General features: G+C 34.1%; 1 protein-coding gene across 3 annotated transcripts in view; it reads right to left on the bottom strand.

The window, feature by feature from the left end:
- BTBD9 (BTB domain containing 9) overlaps nt 1-17,593 on the bottom strand; it is a 445,141-nt gene that overhangs the window by 367,032 nt on the left and 60,516 nt on the right. For all 3 annotated transcript variants that reach the window (XM_031964922.1, XM_031964921.1, XM_031964923.1), the window contains exons 5-6: nt 4,072-4,291; nt 2,534-2,653 (exon numbers count right to left, since the gene is read on the bottom strand). In XM_031964922.1, the coding sequence (XP_031820782.1) occupies nt 2,534-2,653; nt 4,072-4,291 (340 nt within the window). The remainder of the gene's footprint in view (nt 1-2,533; nt 2,654-4,071; nt 4,292-17,593) is intronic.

Raw genomic sequence — 17,593 nt, 5'->3', positions numbered from 1 at the left:
ACCTGATTTGAACCTTACCACAATCGTATAAAGTATGATTATTATTCCTATTTTACATATGAGAAACTGAAGTTGGATGGTTAAATGACCTACCAGAGTCACAGCTAGTATCTGAGGTCAATATATTCTATCAGTACTGCTGTACTAACTAATTACCTTAAAATAAAAATACCTTGTCATTTAGATTACTATCTCCAAAATTAATTATGTTTACATGTTTTATACAAAACAGGCCAGAACTGAGTATTTGCTATACCATGACTAAAGGCAGTATTGTTATTTATGAAGACTAAAGAAATAGAAAGCCACAAAGATGAGAAAAAAATGAGAAAAAAAAGGACAAAAATGATGATAAAAAATTGGTAACAGATAAGTGAAAAGTATAACTTTATTTTTCATACTGATGCATGTCTCACTAGCAAAGACCTGTCATTTCCTATCAAACACTATAAAACAGATCCTATCTAGATCAGCATCACCACCCCAAAACTGGAATTCAATTCAACAAATATTTATTTAATACCTCCTATGTATCAAACTATTTTTTTATACTAACAAGCTTTTTTATTTTTCTAAATACAAGCAAAGATAAGTTTTCAACATTCACTCTTGCAAAACCTTGTGTTCCATACATTCCCAATTCCCACCTTTCTCCTCTCCCCCAGACAGCAAGTAATCCAATTTAGGTTAAACAGGCACAATTCTTCTATATATATTTCCACATTTATCATGCTGCACAAGAAAAAAATCAGAACAAAAAGGAAAAAAATGAGAAAGAAAAAAAAGCAAGCAAACAACAATAAAAAGGTGAAAATATGTTGTGATCCATATTCAGTCCCCATAATTCTCCCTCTGAATACAGAAGGCTCTCTCCATCACAAGTCTATTGGAACTTGTTAGAATTCTTACAAGGTACTAAGACAGTGGAATTGATAGAGACAATAATTATCTAATTTAGCATGGTATTTAAAAGTTATCTAGTTCACTAATGAACTTAGTACTTATTCGAGTTCACACCTTTCACACCTTTAAGAGAACATATATAAGCTAGAAGCCTCAACCAGCATGTACTCTGGGAGATTCAGAAGCCAGGATTCAGTCAAGGAGATTGAGAAGTCAGAAAGCGCAAGCCCACTGTTGGAGGCGGAGTCAGATTCATTCCATATTCCACCTTTGTGCTGGCTGGGGATTCGAAGGGAGCTAGAGACAGAAGCTAACAGAGGCAAAGGACTAGAGGCAAGATCCAGAAGGCTTCCAGAAAATTAGCAAAGCCCCAAGTAAAGGAGATAAGATTTTGATGGAGACAATAAAGAAATTGGATTTTAATCCCTGGCTGCATTTGAGGTGATTATTACACTGAATTGAAACTAAGGCTGCCTCCAGAAGCCTCCCAAGAAACCTGCTCCCAGAGAACATTATATTTTGGAGAAGAACACTACAGGAACTGGCCTGAATCATCTCATTGTTAAAAAGAGCCAAGTCTATCACAGTTGATGATAGCATAGTCTTGTTGTTGCTGTGTATAGTGTTCTCTTGGTTCTACTCAATTCACTTAGCTTCAATTCATATAAATCTCTTCAGGACTTTCTGAAATCAGCCTGCTGATCATGTCTCACAAAACAATATTCCATAACATTCATGTACCATAACTTATTCAGCCACTTCCCAACTGATGGGCACCCCCCACTCAGTTTCTAGTGAAACCCCATCTTTCTCATTTTCTATCTCCTCTGACTTCAGGAAAACAAGAAAATTGGAGAAGATTCTCTCCAATGCACTCCTCAGAGCTGATCTATTAAAGACAGAATGAGCAAAAAGGACAAGGAGCAAGACAAATATTCATCCATAATCTATAACATCTCTTCTATAATAGAAAAAAGTATGTGTGGGAAATAAGTTGAAATACTTTCAACTTCCAGAAACAAATAATAGAAAATTTAAGTTGGGACCCAAATCTTAAAAAATCTAAATAGCATTTAAGATATCCCATCTCTTTTACCCATTACCTTACTGCCTCATATGAATTTTGAAGTATTATAAGGGTTTGGAGAAATAATTACACTTAAAGAAACATAAAAACTCAAAATGTAAATGAGGCAGCATTTGATTTCCCTTTCCCTTCTCTTGGAAATTCTTGTGAAGTTCAAGGAAATGCACATCCCATTTATCATAAACCAATGATTTTATGATATAGCATGGGTTTTGAAAAGCTTTTTACATACCTTGAACGCTTTTTGTTATTTACCATATAATACAAAGTATAAGGTTTTCTGACTAATTTTGTATTTCATTCCAAACCTATAGTCCCATCTCTTTATCTGTAATTTTCCACTTTTTCCAAAGAAGTTTTCCTATTTATGATGTTTGATAGATTGTTTCACGAAAAAGTCTTTTTTTTTTTAAATAAGGAAGAAAGCATCTTACAATTAAGTATAAATTAAAAGTCAATATTTATGCATGTGTTTTAAGTTTACTTGGACCCAATCAATACATGTAAAAATTTCAATCATACAATTAATCTAGGTGAACTAACCTGCAGACCCGGGCAGGAAAATACAGCTTTTGCCAAGAACGACAGAGGTATTTTGAGTGGTCAATTACTCTGATCCAATCTAGTTCATCCATGGACACTTCAATGTAGTAGGAATAAGACCTTTAGAAAGGAGGGAAGAAAAGTATAAAGAAATCATTTCATCAATATCAAAGAAAACAATGTATTCACTACATTTTTTTTTCATGCTTTACTGAAAGTTCATTTCAAAAATTATATGCTTTTTTTGAAAACACAGTTTAAGATTCCTTCATATTTCCAAAGGAGCAGATTAGCACAGTCATGCAAAAAGGAGGGCACAAACCATCCCTGAAGTCAGGAGGACATCGGTTCAAATCTGGCCTCAGACACTTAACATTTCCTAGTTGTGTGACCCTGGGAAAGTCACTTAACCCAAATTGCTTCAGCAAAAAATAAATAAATAAAATAAAAAAATAAGGAGGGCACAAGATAAAGACAGAGGTGTCTTTTTCTTCTACTTTTCTTTAGCCTTGCAAACTATCTCCTCTCAGGACAAAGACTAACAGTTTTAAGTTTGCTTTTTTCTCTACCAAATTACTGCCACCTTCCATATCCAGCCAAGAGAAAATGTCAATACTACTGAAAAAACTGACACTAAGGAAAAAAAAAAAAAAAAAAAGAATACAAATGTATTTTGGGGACAACCTGAAATCAGCAGGCTAGTAATCGTTAGTAATATTTAACAGCCTAATCCAAGTAAACAACTTGAGACTCTACTACTCACTTGTAACACACAAAACTGATTGGTATTGCCTTCTTCCCTAAAGTAAATTTAAATGTAAGGTGATGTTATTTCTACTGCAATATCAATGGGGCTGATCTCAGAAAGATTTAACTGACTATAAATGTCAGCCTGTAGCTAAAAGTCAGGACTACAAAAGGTCAGCTTATTTTGTGACACAATTCTCTCATTTTCTGTTGTCCCTTCTCTCCCATTCATTTTATCACATAGCAACAAACTGGTTATAACCTTTTCTTGAACCTCTCTGAGTTATCAGTAATTCAGGCTGTAATTCTACAACATGTGCTAAGAAATTTTTTGGCTTTAGATCCTGAAGGCATAACCTTTGGTCAGAATTACTGCAGTTCCTATGACAGGGAAACTAGAGGACTATAGCAAAACTGAGTCCCCTCTGAACAAAAAGAGCTTTTGTGCAAAATAAAGTGTTTTTATAAATATTTTGATGGGCCTAAAAACTACAAACATAATAAGCTCCTTAATCTTCAATGTTTTAGTAGTTCATGTATATTCAAAATATGTACTACCTATCCCATTTAGTCAATTAAAATTAAATTAAATTCAACAAGGAAGAAACTAGAAAACATTTACATGATCAAAAGAAAATGAGAAGAGGATAAGAAAAATGTTACTGAGATATGAATTTTTGAAGCTCTAAAAAGTTATAAAAAAAATCTAAACTAAAAAGCATTTTAAACCGTGAATAGATAAAAGTCATTTCAAAACATATTCTTTTTTGAATCACACTGTTATCACTTACCGGCTATCACGATCCCAAAGGAGTATTCGTATGTGATTGATAATTGATGGCTGACCTAATTTAATCTCAATGCCCGAACGGCAATCATCATCAATTGGATGCCTAGAAAATCCATGATCCAAATCATAATTTTGTGTATCACCATCCAATAAGGCAGATTTCAACTCCCCTTTTACTACCTGGGCTCCATACTTCATAGTTGCAATGTTCTCTTCTGGTACTATAGTTAGAAATAGAAAAAGTAAGATGAACACAGTTGTTTATTAAATGATTCTCCCACAGAAAACAAGAAATACAAACTAAAATCTAGGGTAAAGGCAGAATTTTTGAGGATGGCTATACAATCAATGTCCAATATTTGAGATATAGATCAAGCTTTATATTTACATTTTTTTCAGTTTTTACAATTAAAGGTCAAGAATATCCATTGTGAAGAAGCAGATGAAAGACCTATAAGGATAAATGTATTAATGTTAAGTACTTAAAAAATAGCTAGTATAGTATTAGGGGTTGTAGTCAAGGATATATCACATAAAGAAAGATTTTCTCTAAGGAAGCATAAAACTGGCATACTTACGACCATTTTATATCACTAGTTGCTATTTAATATAAAGTATCACATACAATACTAATAGGTGACATTTACATGGTACTTTATTATTATATTCCTTCTGTCTTTCTAGTTACTTCCCTCTCTGATTTCTCCTTTTCTTTCTAGTTAATTGAAGTCGATATTCTCCAAGGGTCTATTGCTTAATGACTTCTGTTCCCAGTATTCTGTAGTAATTTTATTTGATCCAGTTGCTTTAACTTTCAACTTCCATGTAGATCATTCTTAAATCTATTATCCCCAATACTTACATTTTTTCTGGGCTCACTCCCATATCAAAACTGGACTTAACTTTCATTTCCTTCTCATAGCCACTTACCAACTATTTTAGATTCCATTTTCACAACATTTTCACACTGTCCTTTCCACTCTTTTTGTACCTTCCCTTACATTCACAAAAGTTCCCACTAGCACTTGTTTAAAACTACTTGAAAAATCCCCTAAGAGGTCTAGTTTCCCCTCTTTCTCCTCCCTCTATACCAGGTGTTCTTAATTTTTTTTCTGTTATCATAGATTGCTTCTGGCTATCTCATGAAGACATCCTTTCTTAAAATAATGTCTTTAAATGCCTAAAATAAAATACACAGGATTGTCAAGGAAACTAAATAAAGTAAAATGCAGTTATCAAAATATATTTTTTTAAAAGGACATGGACCCTGGGTTAAAAACTCCTCCTTTACATCATCCTTTCATACATTTGTCACTTTACTCAAAAATATTTAATAGCTTTCTATTGTGGACTGATTACACTTCAAACATTTACTGTGCATTCAAGAGCCTCCACAATTTACTGCCACCCTATTTTTCCAACCTTATCTCACATTACTCTTTTCTGTACACATTGTTTCAACACAAGTCAGACTAGTCTCTGACCTTCAAATACAAACCTATGTTCTCCCCTGAATCTGTACTTTTGATTAAGCAGGTACCTAAATCTGATACTTCCTCCCTCCAGACTTCTACTATCTACTCAATTCCTACTCATGCTTTAAAACTGCATCAAATGCCATATCATCCATGAAATCTCCCCCAGTCTCTCTATATGTCACTTGGCGGATTAGGGAAAAGTCCATGCCCCATAAATACACTTGCTCCCTTTCTAATCTTCTTATGTATTATTCCACTTCCAATGTTCTGCCATGAAGTCATCCTGTCCAAGCTGACCCTGTTTCCATATGATGCTTCAGGTCTGATTTTTGTGATTCTGCATTAGCTACCCACCAGTTCTAGATCCATTTTTATTTATGCTTCTTGAAATCCCTGATCTCCCAAGTTTCAGCTCAAGCACTCCCTTCTACATGAAGTCTTTTCTTTTCTCCCAGCTGTCAGTGAACTTCTAAATATATATAACACCTAGACATATTAAATGTTTATATGTATGCAAGTCATTTATCCTATTAGAATGCAATCTTAAGAGCTGGAACATTTCCACTTTTGTCTTTGTATCTTCTGCTTTGAGCCTAGGGCCTGATACTTAGTAAGCACAAAAAAGCTTACTATCACATAATGAAGTAGATTATAGTTATTGGTATTTTTTTTTCTAATAAACTCAGGACTCCAAGAGCATGGGGTCTTATCTTATCTTATCTAAACTTTGCATTCCTCCCCATTTTCCCACCCATGCCAATACTCGGCTCTCTATATAACAAGCACATAAATATTTGATGAATCAATGAATACTAAACACATACCAGTGCAATGTAAGTAATACAAGTATTATTATTACTATTTTAGAGATGAAGATATAAAACAGAAATAAGTGAACAAAAACAAAAAATGATACAATGATTTGCCTGAGCTCACATTTCTCAACTAATGTAGGTCTTCTAATTCCTATTCCAGCAAAAAAAAAATAAAAGTTCCCATATAGTCTTGAGTCCTAAATTGTAATATGATACTGCTAATATCAACTGATACATTTAAAAATGAGAAGCATGTGACTTTCCCCTTGTATGAGTATTTTTTTAATCCGTTAATCTCATGGCTTTAATGAATATTTCCTTATTATCCTTATCAAATAGCATTTACTAAGTGTCTACTTTATCCTAAACACTCCTATATGTAGCAAATTACAAAAACATGGATAATATCTGTCTTCTTAGAGGACATAATAGCTCATAACCAAAAACAGATGATATCAGTGAAGAAAATCCTGTAAAAGAACACAACAATATGGGCAAAACTATATGACTATAGAAAATGACATAAGGTTAGACACAGTAAAATCAATAGGTTGTAAACAAATAGGAAATATGTACATTATATGTTTGTTTTTGCTGAGGCAATTGGGGTTAAGTGACTTGCCCAGGGTCACACAGCTAGGAAGTGTTAAATGTCTGAAATCAAATTTGAACTCAAATCCTCCTAATTTCAGGGCTGGTGCTATATTCACTGTGCCACCAAGATGCCCCCCATTATATGTATTTTAAACATGATGCTGAAATAAACGAGAGGCTTTATGTTAGAAGAAAACTTTAGAAATTACCTTCTATTTGAGAGTCAATATGGGATTTCCTGCAAAAGTAACTGCTGAGTTCCCCTACCTGTTTTATGAGAAAGCTTTGAAGTTTGGACCAGACAGAATAATGATCAAAAAGTCCAATAAGAAACTACATTAAGTGACTTTTCTATAAAATTGCATAAACAGAGCAATGGGTGAGAAGACCTCTCAAAGAAAGTGAACACAAATTCAATGGACATAACGTCTATAAGGCTCTGTGTACAGAAGCAGCACCTGTGCTCCCTTAAGAAAGTGCCAGAATGATAGAGAGCTACTAGAATAGTCAGACAAGAACATGTCCATGCCAAAGAACTCTAAGGTTCCTACCACTCTGTCTTGAAATGCCAACAAGGGCCCTAAAAAACTAGCACTATACAATTTGGAACTAGGCTCAAAGGGTTATAAAAACTGCATATCCTGTGATCCAGCAGTGTCTCTACTTGGTCTGTGTCCCAAAGAAATCATAAAAGAGGGGAAAGGACCTACATAGGCAAAAATTTTTGTAGCAGTCCTTTTTGTAGTGGAAAGGAATTGTTAATTGAGTGGATGCTCATCAGTTGGGAAACATTGTGCAAAGTAACAAGATTATGTGATGATCAACTGTGATGTAATTGGCTCTTTTCAACAATAAGGTGATTCAAGGCAATTCCAATAGACTTTTGATAGAAAATTCCATCTACATTCAGAGAGAAAAACTATGGAGACTGAATGTGGATCAAAGCATAGTATTTTCACTTTTTTATTGTTGTTTGCTTTTTTGTTTTTTTCTTGTTCTTGTTTTTTCACTTTTGATCTGATTTCTTTTTTGTACAGCATGATGAATATGGAAATATATTTAGAAGAATAGCTTGCTATTTATGAGAAGGAAAGGGGGGAGAGGAAAAACAAATGGAACATAAGATTTTACAAAGATGAATTTTGAAAATTATCTTTGCATGTATGTGGAAAAATAAAATACTATTTAAAAAATTAGCACTATCAAATCTCAAAGATTCCAGGGGCTTAAACCTCAGGAGATAAAGGTCAATGCAAGAACTCAAGACAAACTAAAACAGAGTTGACTAGTCCACCCAAAAGTGCAGCATGGATAAGAGCTTTGCTGCAATACAAAGCTTGAAAGATGAGTAAATCAAAGAAAGCACAAAAAATGCAAATAGCAACCAAAAATATGACAAATCTAATTCCAAGAAATGGACACTATAAAAAGTTCAAATAATGCCATGAAATTGCATGTAAAACTAATAAAAAATGTAAATGTAATATAAAATAATGGAAAAATAATTGTAAAAACCAACAAAAAAAGATGAAAAATTTTAGGAAATTTATTTTGTTGATATGAAAAATTGACTTGAAAAACAATTAAGAGTCACTGAAAGCCCTGAATGCCACAATTTTTAAAATGCTGGATGCTATATTTTAAGAAATCCTAAGGAAAAACTTCCCAGATCTATTAGAGTCAAAGAATTAAAAAAAAAAAAAAAAAAAAAGAAAGAAAGAAAGAAAAAATTAAAAATTCACCAATTACTTCCAAAGAGTTCAAGGATCAAAAATCCAAAATCAGAACAATATAAAACCTGTTAGCATATACCAGAAATAAGAAATCGAGATCTTGGATTAAAAATACTGCACAAGGGAAAAAAGGCTTATAACCAGGAAGACCTTACCTTCTAAAGCTGAGTACAATTCTATTTGGGAGGGAGAGAGGGAAGGAGAGGGTGAAAAGAAAGGGTGAAAAGCAGGCAGGAAAACATTTAATGGTTAAGTGGTCTCTCAAGCATTTCTGATGAAAAGTCCAAAAGTGAACAGAAATACTGAAATACAAAGAATCTCTAGAGGTTAGGAGAAACCCAAAAGAGTACATTTATTTGAGCAATCTGAAGGAAATACATGATGAAGCAATGCTAACACTCTAATGGAAGAGAAAAAACAAATGTCATTTCAGAACTTTAATGGTTTTTTTTTCAACCTAATAGTACTTTCTTTTATTTTTCCAATTACATGTAAAGATAGTTTTCAACATTCATTTTTGTAAGATTTTGAGTTACAAATTTTTCTCCCTTCCCAATACAGCAAGCAATCCAATACAGGCCATAATGTACAATCTTATTAAATATGTGAAAGAAGAATTAGAACAAAAGGGAAAAAGTACAGGGAAAAAAAAAAATTTAAGTGCAAATAGTATATCGTTTGATCTACATTTTCACTCCACAATTCTTTCTGTGGGTATGGACAGCATTTTTCATCACAAGTCTTTTGGAATTGTCTTAGATCACTATATTGTTGAAAAGAGCAAAGTCTTATCATAGCTGATCATCACACAATACTGCTGTTACTGTGTGCTTCTACTCACTTCACTCAGCATCAGTTCATATAAGTATTTTCAGATTTTTTAAAATCTGTTTGCTCATCATTTCTTATAGAACAATTAATATTCATATATAACAATCCCATTATATTCATCTACCACAAATTGTTCAGTCATTTCCCAATTGATGGGCATCCCCCCCCTCAATTTTTAATTTTTTGTCACTATAAAAGAGCTGCTATATTTTTATACATGTGGGTACTTTTCTCTTTTTTATGATCTTTTTGGAAAATAGACCCTATTGGTATTGACAGATCAAATACAGTTTGGGTTGCCTTTGGGCATAAAAATTTCAATGTCTATAAAGAGTACTGAGGAGGTTAAATTAGAACAGAGGTTCTAATGACAGACTGATTCAGTTCTGAGGGTTTGAAGAAAGGAAAAGAAAAAGGAAGGTAAAGGGAGGAACATGCTAATAATGAAAGAAGGAAGAAAAGGGCAGAATTCATTATTTTTCACAAAGTATACAAAAAATGGAGTGAGGGTTTGAGGGAAGTTGACATTAGAAATTATTCTTATCTGAGACAGACAAAGAATGTTGGAATACACACACAAACAGGATGGGAAGAAATACATTAGAACAAAAGGGTTAAAAAAGAAGATAAAACTAAGAAGAATACAGTTCAAACAAAACAAACTTCCTTTTCCTTTAGGAAGAGTTAAAAGAGAGGGTAAGACGGCAAAAGAAAAATAAAAGACGTAGAACTTGGGGAATGACTAAACAAACTATGATACATGAATGCAATGAAATATTGTGCTCTAAGAAATAAAGATGATTTCAGAGAATCCTTGGTAAAATGAATTGACAAAATAAAGTGGGAAGAAACAGAAGAGCAATTTGCAACAGGATAATAATATTGCAAATAAACAAAACTTTGAAAGACTTAAGAACTCTGATCAACTCAGTAACCAACCATCTCCAAAGATCATGTGATGAAACATGCTAGGTTCAGCCACACATTTTTGAATTTGGCCAATCTGTGAAATCATTTTGCTTAATCTTCGCTAATTTGTTACAAGTTTGTATAATTCCTTCTCCTTGGCTCTTTAGGTCTTTTTCAATTAATTGGAGGATATATTGGGGGGGAGGTGGGGATGTTTAAGGAGTTAGCAACTGTAATACAAAAGAAAAGATAAAGAAAGGGGATGGGAGGGAAAAGGAGGTAAGAAAGAAAATGGTCATTAAAACCTTTTTTAAAGTGCACAGAGAATTGGGGGAAGTTCAGGAAGATGCATAGACAACCAAGGTTGTTTTAAAAGTAACACATAGAATTTATTATATATAGTTTAAAGCAAACTATGTGAAATGGAAATTCACAATTTCTTTTGGGTAATACTCTGTGTATTTTGTTGTACAAAAATAGAAATACAGGAAAACAGAAAAAAGTTAACTAAACAAAGTTAGGAGTAACCCACTAAAGGGGCCATAGTGCATCAAAGTCTTTATCTAAAACAAAGAAAATTTAATTCTTCACCACCAGAAGACTAAGTGAGGATGGCAGAGCATAGAGTTGGAGGAAGAGAACACTTTTGACTTGCACAATTATAACCTTTAAAATATTTGAAGAGAGGCACTGTAGTGCTGGATTTGGAATTATAGGTCTTGGGGCTTGAATCCTGGCTCTGCCACTTACTCCCCGTGTAAGCTTGAGAAAAATCACTTAACCTTTTTAGCATCAGTTTCTTGAACAGCAAATTAAGGAAGGAAAGGAGTAAAGGAGGGGACAGAGAAAAGAAGGAGACAGGAAAGGTAATGAGAATACCATGTTACTTAACCATCACAATCCAGACTAACACAAGAATAACCATATAGGAGAATAAGATGTTTTAAAGATGTTTGTGAACTTATTATCTGGCAGTCAGTTAAAAAAATATTAATTAAGCATCTACTATGTGCCAGCTGGCACATCATGTTATAAATGTTCAAGTTACAAAGAAAGAGAGGGAAAAAAAAATTTCCTGCTCTCAAAGAGCACATAGTATAATAAGGGAGAGAACTTGGAAATAACTATATATAAATAAGATTAATTGGAGACAGTCTCAAAGGAAATACATTGAGATTAAGGAGGAGAGGGAAAGGGCTCTTGAAAAAGATGAGACTTTAGCTGGAACTTGGAGAAAGCCAAGGAAGATGAGTGCATGAGGAAAGAGAAAGTTCTAGGCATTAGGCAAGAAAGGGGAGAAATAACAAGAAGGCACTAAAAACACTCAGTCAGAGATGAGGTATCTTGTGCAAGGAAAAGCAAAGTGGCCAAATGTCAGTGAATAACATCAGTGAATAACAGAGAGTATATAAGTGAGTAAAACTGTAAGGAGACTTAAAAGGAAGAAAGGGCCAGTTAGTGGATTCAGCAATTAAGAGATCATTGGTAACTTTGATGAGAACAGTTTCCATTAAACAATCTGGCAATGATTTGGGAAAAGCACTAAGTTTAGGAGTCAGGAGAACTTAATTTTACTTTAATCTCTGCCACTGACTCATTGAGTGTAACTTTGGCCAAGAACTTTAAGGAGATCTCTCTTCCTGTCTCTTAGACTTAAAGGTAAATGGGAAATGTTTAAAAATAAATACAAATACAATATGATTTATTCCTGTTCTATTTAGATTTGACATCACAGATCCAGGAGAAAAGTGATGAATGAAGGTGGTGATTGAGTAAAGAAAGAGGTGTGGAGTATGAGAAGTGCTACAGAAGAGAAACAGGGAGATTTGTTTTGAAGTAGGACTGAATGACTGAAGTAGGATGTGGGAGAATAAGGAGTCAAAGATAACACAAGTTTATAAAGCTGAAAGATAGGTACTATATAAATCATCATTTGAGGGGGAAAACTACTAGAATAAAATTTTAACCAACTCACTACCCCCTACCCCAATCCATCAAGATATAGATAGAAAGATAAACTTTTTTTTTATTTTAAAAACACTTCCCAAAACTAAAAATGAGAATTAAGAATTAGCTGATAATGATCATTCAGTTGGAAAGAAATGATCAGGGAGGGAAAATGTGAATAGGAGAAGGTAAGAGATTAAGAAAAGGTAGTCAATGGTGAGACACGCCCTCCTTACACTTCCCCCCAAAATCCATCAAGAGCAGAGAACAGATTTCAGTGAGATACAAAGAGAAGGTCTTGAATTTGTGCCGATAATTTGAACTGGATGGTGAATATCATGACTTTGAGCTGTACTCTGAGAGACTGCCTAGTGCAGTGGATTAAAAGATGACCTGGAGTCAGGAACCCTAAGATTCAGGCTCTGAAGCATACATTCTGGACCTTGGGTTTTCCTTTATTAATCTAGAAATGGCAACCCTCCCCCCCCAAAAAAGGCACCCTCACAAGCAAAGGAGGCCACTCTCTGTACTGTAAAATCACAGGAATATCACCAACCCACTCACCAGACTGGTACATCTTATCTTTTGAGGTTTAGGTGGCTTTCTCTAATGTCCCCAGCTTGACCTCCCCCAACCTTCTTCCTGTGCTTCTTACCCAATACTGTCAGCTGAGAATCAAACTGAGTTTTTAGTAAGGGATAATTTACTAAAGTGATACAGTTAGTACATCTATGAAAACACAGTATATCCATAGCAAACACCCTCCCACAAATTATATAGAGTCCAGGGGGAAATATGTTCCAGCTCAGAAGCATAAGTGCCAAAGGGGCTAACGCAAAACTTCTAGGTATCTCCTTCAGTGGATGATCACTCTTAAGCACAGTGAATTTGTAGGTACAAATCTGCCTTGGGCAAATTCTGCTTCTATCTGAAATAAGAATGGTATTTAAGACACTGATGGAAAGTATCACAACTCAAGAATTTCAAAGCTGAAAATTCCTCTTCTAGTTAAGAATGAGGAAGGCAGAGAGGAATTAGAGAGAAGGCCTCATTTGGCTTTGCCATGAGTCAGATCTTCCTTACCAGGGAGTTCCTTTTCTAGTGATGCACCAGAAAGTAATATACTCTAATTTATGGAATTAAAATCTTTGATAATTTCTAGACAAGCCTTAAGACACAGTCAAGCTTATCCCCTATGGAACAATTCTTGTGTGAATTCATTCTAGTTGAAGGCCTTCTCACACTTACTCTAAGCTCTTTTGATTTAATATTGATTGAGACATGATTTCATCTAATTAAATATCAGCGCTAACATAGGCTCAGTTTGAAAGAGAGAGTGAGTGTACATGCATGTGTACTATCTACTGTCTCCCCACATTAAATACATTTTCCTTAAGAGGTAGGAGCTTTTGTATTGTCTTTGTACTCTTAGGACTTGGCACAGTATCTGGGAGGACATAGTTAAGCATTAATAAAGGCTTTTTAGCCAAATACTTATAAAACTACTGAGTGTTCTATCCTTTACATGGCCTATGCCTCTGTCACCTCTTCTTGCTCTCCTACTATACCAAATATTCCCAAATTTGCATTTTCAGTCCTGACCTCTCACTTGTGCTTAAATTAAAACATTCTAATTGCCTGTTAGAAATTTGTACTTGGGGTAAAAAAGACAAGGAGGGATCGATGAATGGGGGTAAATTAAATAATAGCAAGGCAAGTTAAGAACTAGAATTAAAGTAAAAAGTTAATAAGGAGGGACAGCTAGTTGGCGCAGTGGATAGAGCACCAGCCTTGAAGTCAGGAGGACCTGAGTTCAACTCTGGCTTCAGACACATAACACTTTCTAGCTGTGTGACACTGGGCGAGTCACTTAACTCCAATTGCCTCAGCTTAAAAGAAAAAAAAAAAAGAGAGAGAGAGAGAGAGAAAGAGAGGGTGTAAACAGGGATAGGAAAAATGTAGTGTGTGTTTACATATACATAAATATATCATTGCTTAACTATAGCCTGCTTGAAGGAGGAGGGGGGATGAAAGGGAGAAAAAAGAAATTTTTTAAAAAGTGCACAGCAGAGAACAAAAGAACAATCTATAACAAAGTAAAGAAAAGATGGACACTCATGAATATAATTGCTTCTACTATTATATTTTGTAATTTATTTTAAAATATTTTGAATCCTCTGCTGGGTACACCACATGACAATGTTCTGTTCTGGTTTTGTTGTTATTGTTGTTTTGTTTAGTTTTCCTTTTTAGAAATTTTTTTAATAAAATAAAATTTAAAAAAATTTCTGCTTGGCTCCAAAGCCTTTTTCCCTAGGAAAAAATCCAGCTTAACATGTTTAAAATCAAATCAGATCACCTCTCTCTCTAGGGGAAAAAATTCATCCTATTTTGATTAATAATGCCATTTTGCAACGTTACACAGGCTCCTTGCCTCTGCTCCTACATTCTATCCAATGTTCAGAACTCTGCATTTGTAATATTGATACACTGTTTTTTATTTCTGCTGACAAGGGGCTATACAAATAGTAAGTACACAAACCATACCTCTGGAATTGTGTACCTTTCATGAATTAAAAAAAAAGTATCATAAGCAGGATTGGGCATTCTGGGAAAGAGGCAAATAGTTTTACCAGGAATGGTAATTCTCTATGGTAAATATGAAGAGATTTTATACTATGACTTGGACTTAATTCAAAACTTATTCTTTTCTTTTTTTTTATTTTATTAATTTTTTTATTATAGCACTTTATTTACAAGATATATGAATGGGTAGTTTTTCAGCATTGACAATTGCAAAACCTTTTGTTGCAACTTTTCCCCTCCTTCCTTCCACCCTTTCCCCCAGATGGCAGGTTGACCAATACATGTTAAATATGTTAAAGTATAAGTTAAATACAATATATGTATACATGGCCATACAGTTATTTTGCTGTACAAAAATAATCGGACTTTGAAATAGTGTACAATTAACCTGTGAAGGAAATCAAAGATGCAGGTGGACAAAAATAGAAGGATTTGGAATTCTATGTAGTGGTTCATAGTCATCTCCCAAGTTCTTTCGCTGGGTGTAGCTGGTTCAATTCATTACTGTTTTATTGGAACTGATTTGGATCATCTCATTGTTGAAGAGGGCCACATCCATCAGAATTGATCATCATATAGTATTGTTATTGAAGTATATAATGATCTCCTGGGTCCTGCTCATTTCACTCAACATCAGTTCATGTAAGTCTCTCCAGGCCTTTCTGAAATCATCCTGCTGGTCATTTCTTACAAAACAATAATATTCCATAACATTCATATACCACAATTTATTCAGCCATTCTCCAATTGATGGGCATCCACTCAGTTTCCAGTTTCTGGCCACTACAAAGAGGGCTGCCACAAACATTCTTGCACATACAGGTCCCTTTCCCTTCTTTAAAATCTCTTAGGGATATAAGCCTAGTAGTAACACTGCTGGGATAAAGGGTATGCACAGTTTGATAGCTTTTTGAGCATAGTTCCAAATTGCTCTCCAGAATGGCTGGATGTATTCACAATTCCACCAACAATGTATCAGTGTCCCAATTTCCCAATATCCCTCCAACACTCCGCATTATCTTTCTCTGTCATTCTAGCCAATTTTACAGGTGTGTAATGGTATCTCAGAGTTGTCTTAATTTGCATTTCTCTGATTAATAATGACTTGGAGCATCTTTTCATATGGCTAGAAATAGTTTCAATTTCTTTGTCTGATATCCTTTGACCATTTATCAATTGGAGAATGGCTTGATTTCTTATAAATTAAGAGTTAATTCTCTATATATTTTGGAAATGAGGGCTTTATCAGAACCTTTGACTATAAAAATGTTTTCCCACTTTATTGCTTCTCTTCTAATCTTGTCTGCATTAGTTTTGTTTGTACAAAAACTTTTCAATTTGATATAATCAAAATTTTCTATTTTGTGATCAATAATGATCTCTAGTTTCTCTTTGGTCATAAGTTCCTTCTTTTTCCATAGGTCCGAGAGGTAAACCATCCTATGTTCTTCTAATTTATTTATAATCTCATTCTTTATGTCTAGGTCATGAATCCATTTTGACCTTATCTTAGTGTACAGTATTAAGTGTGGGTCAATGCCTAGCTTCTGTCATACTAATTTCCAATTTTCCCAGCAACTTTTGTCAAACAGTGAGTTCTTATTCCAAAAGCTGGGGGTCTTTGGGTTTGTCAAACACTAGATTAAAGTTATTGACTGTTTTGTCCTTTGAACCTAACCTATTCTCCACTGATCAACTAGTCTATTTCTTAGCCAATACCAAATAGTTTTGGTAACTGCTACTTTAAAATACAAGTTTAGATCTGGTACAACTAAGGCCACCTTCATTTGATTTTTTTTTTCATTAATTCCCTTGAAATTTTTGACCTTTTGTTTTTCCATATGAACTTTGTTGTTATTTTTCCTAGATCATTAAAATAGTTTTTTGGGAGTCTGATTGGTACAGAGCTAAATAAATAGATTAGTTAAGGTAGTATTGTCATTTTTATTATATTTGCTCGTCTTATCCAAGGGCATTTAATATTTTTCCAATTGGTTAAATCTGACTTTATTTGTGTGGAAAGTCTTTTGTAGTTTTGCTCATATAATTTCTGATTTTCCCTTGGCAGAAAGATTCCTAAATATTTTATACTATCAGTAGTTATTTTAAATGGAATTTCTCTTTGTAACTCTTAACTGTTGGATTTTGTTAGTGATACATAAGAATGCTGATGACTTATGTGGGTAAATTTTATTCTTTTCAAATCTCTTTGTGGATAAAATTGATTACCCCTTCTCCCAGTTACTGTTTTTTTGGGTTTTTGTGAAATTAACTTTTCTTGGTTACCTTCTTCCCTCTCTGACTGTTCATTCTTAGTCTAGGATACAGAGCAATTCATAACCAGCCCTCTAATAAAGGGCATTCCTGAAAGTATTCCTACAGGCTCTTTATTCTATTATTCTCTCTTGTTCAATTCCCAGGAAATCAATTATCAACTCTAGGTAAATGACTCCCAAACCTATGTATCCCATACACCTCTCTTCTCAACTACAATCCCACCTAAATTAACTGTTACACATGTCAGACTGGATGTTCCATAAGTATAAGCATTAATTATATTTTCCCCAAAACTCACCCCCATAATTTTCCTATTTTTGTCAAGAGACCATACAGATAACCAGATTTGCAAC

Source organism: Sarcophilus harrisii, chromosome 4 (assembly GCF_902635505.1).
Source record: "Sarcophilus harrisii chromosome 4, mSarHar1.11, whole genome shotgun sequence".
Classification (NCBI taxonomy): Eukaryota; Metazoa; Chordata; class Mammalia; order Dasyuromorphia; family Dasyuridae; genus Sarcophilus; species Sarcophilus harrisii.
Note: the sequence above shows the minus strand (reverse complement) of the source record. Positions and strands in the feature narration are given on the sequence as shown.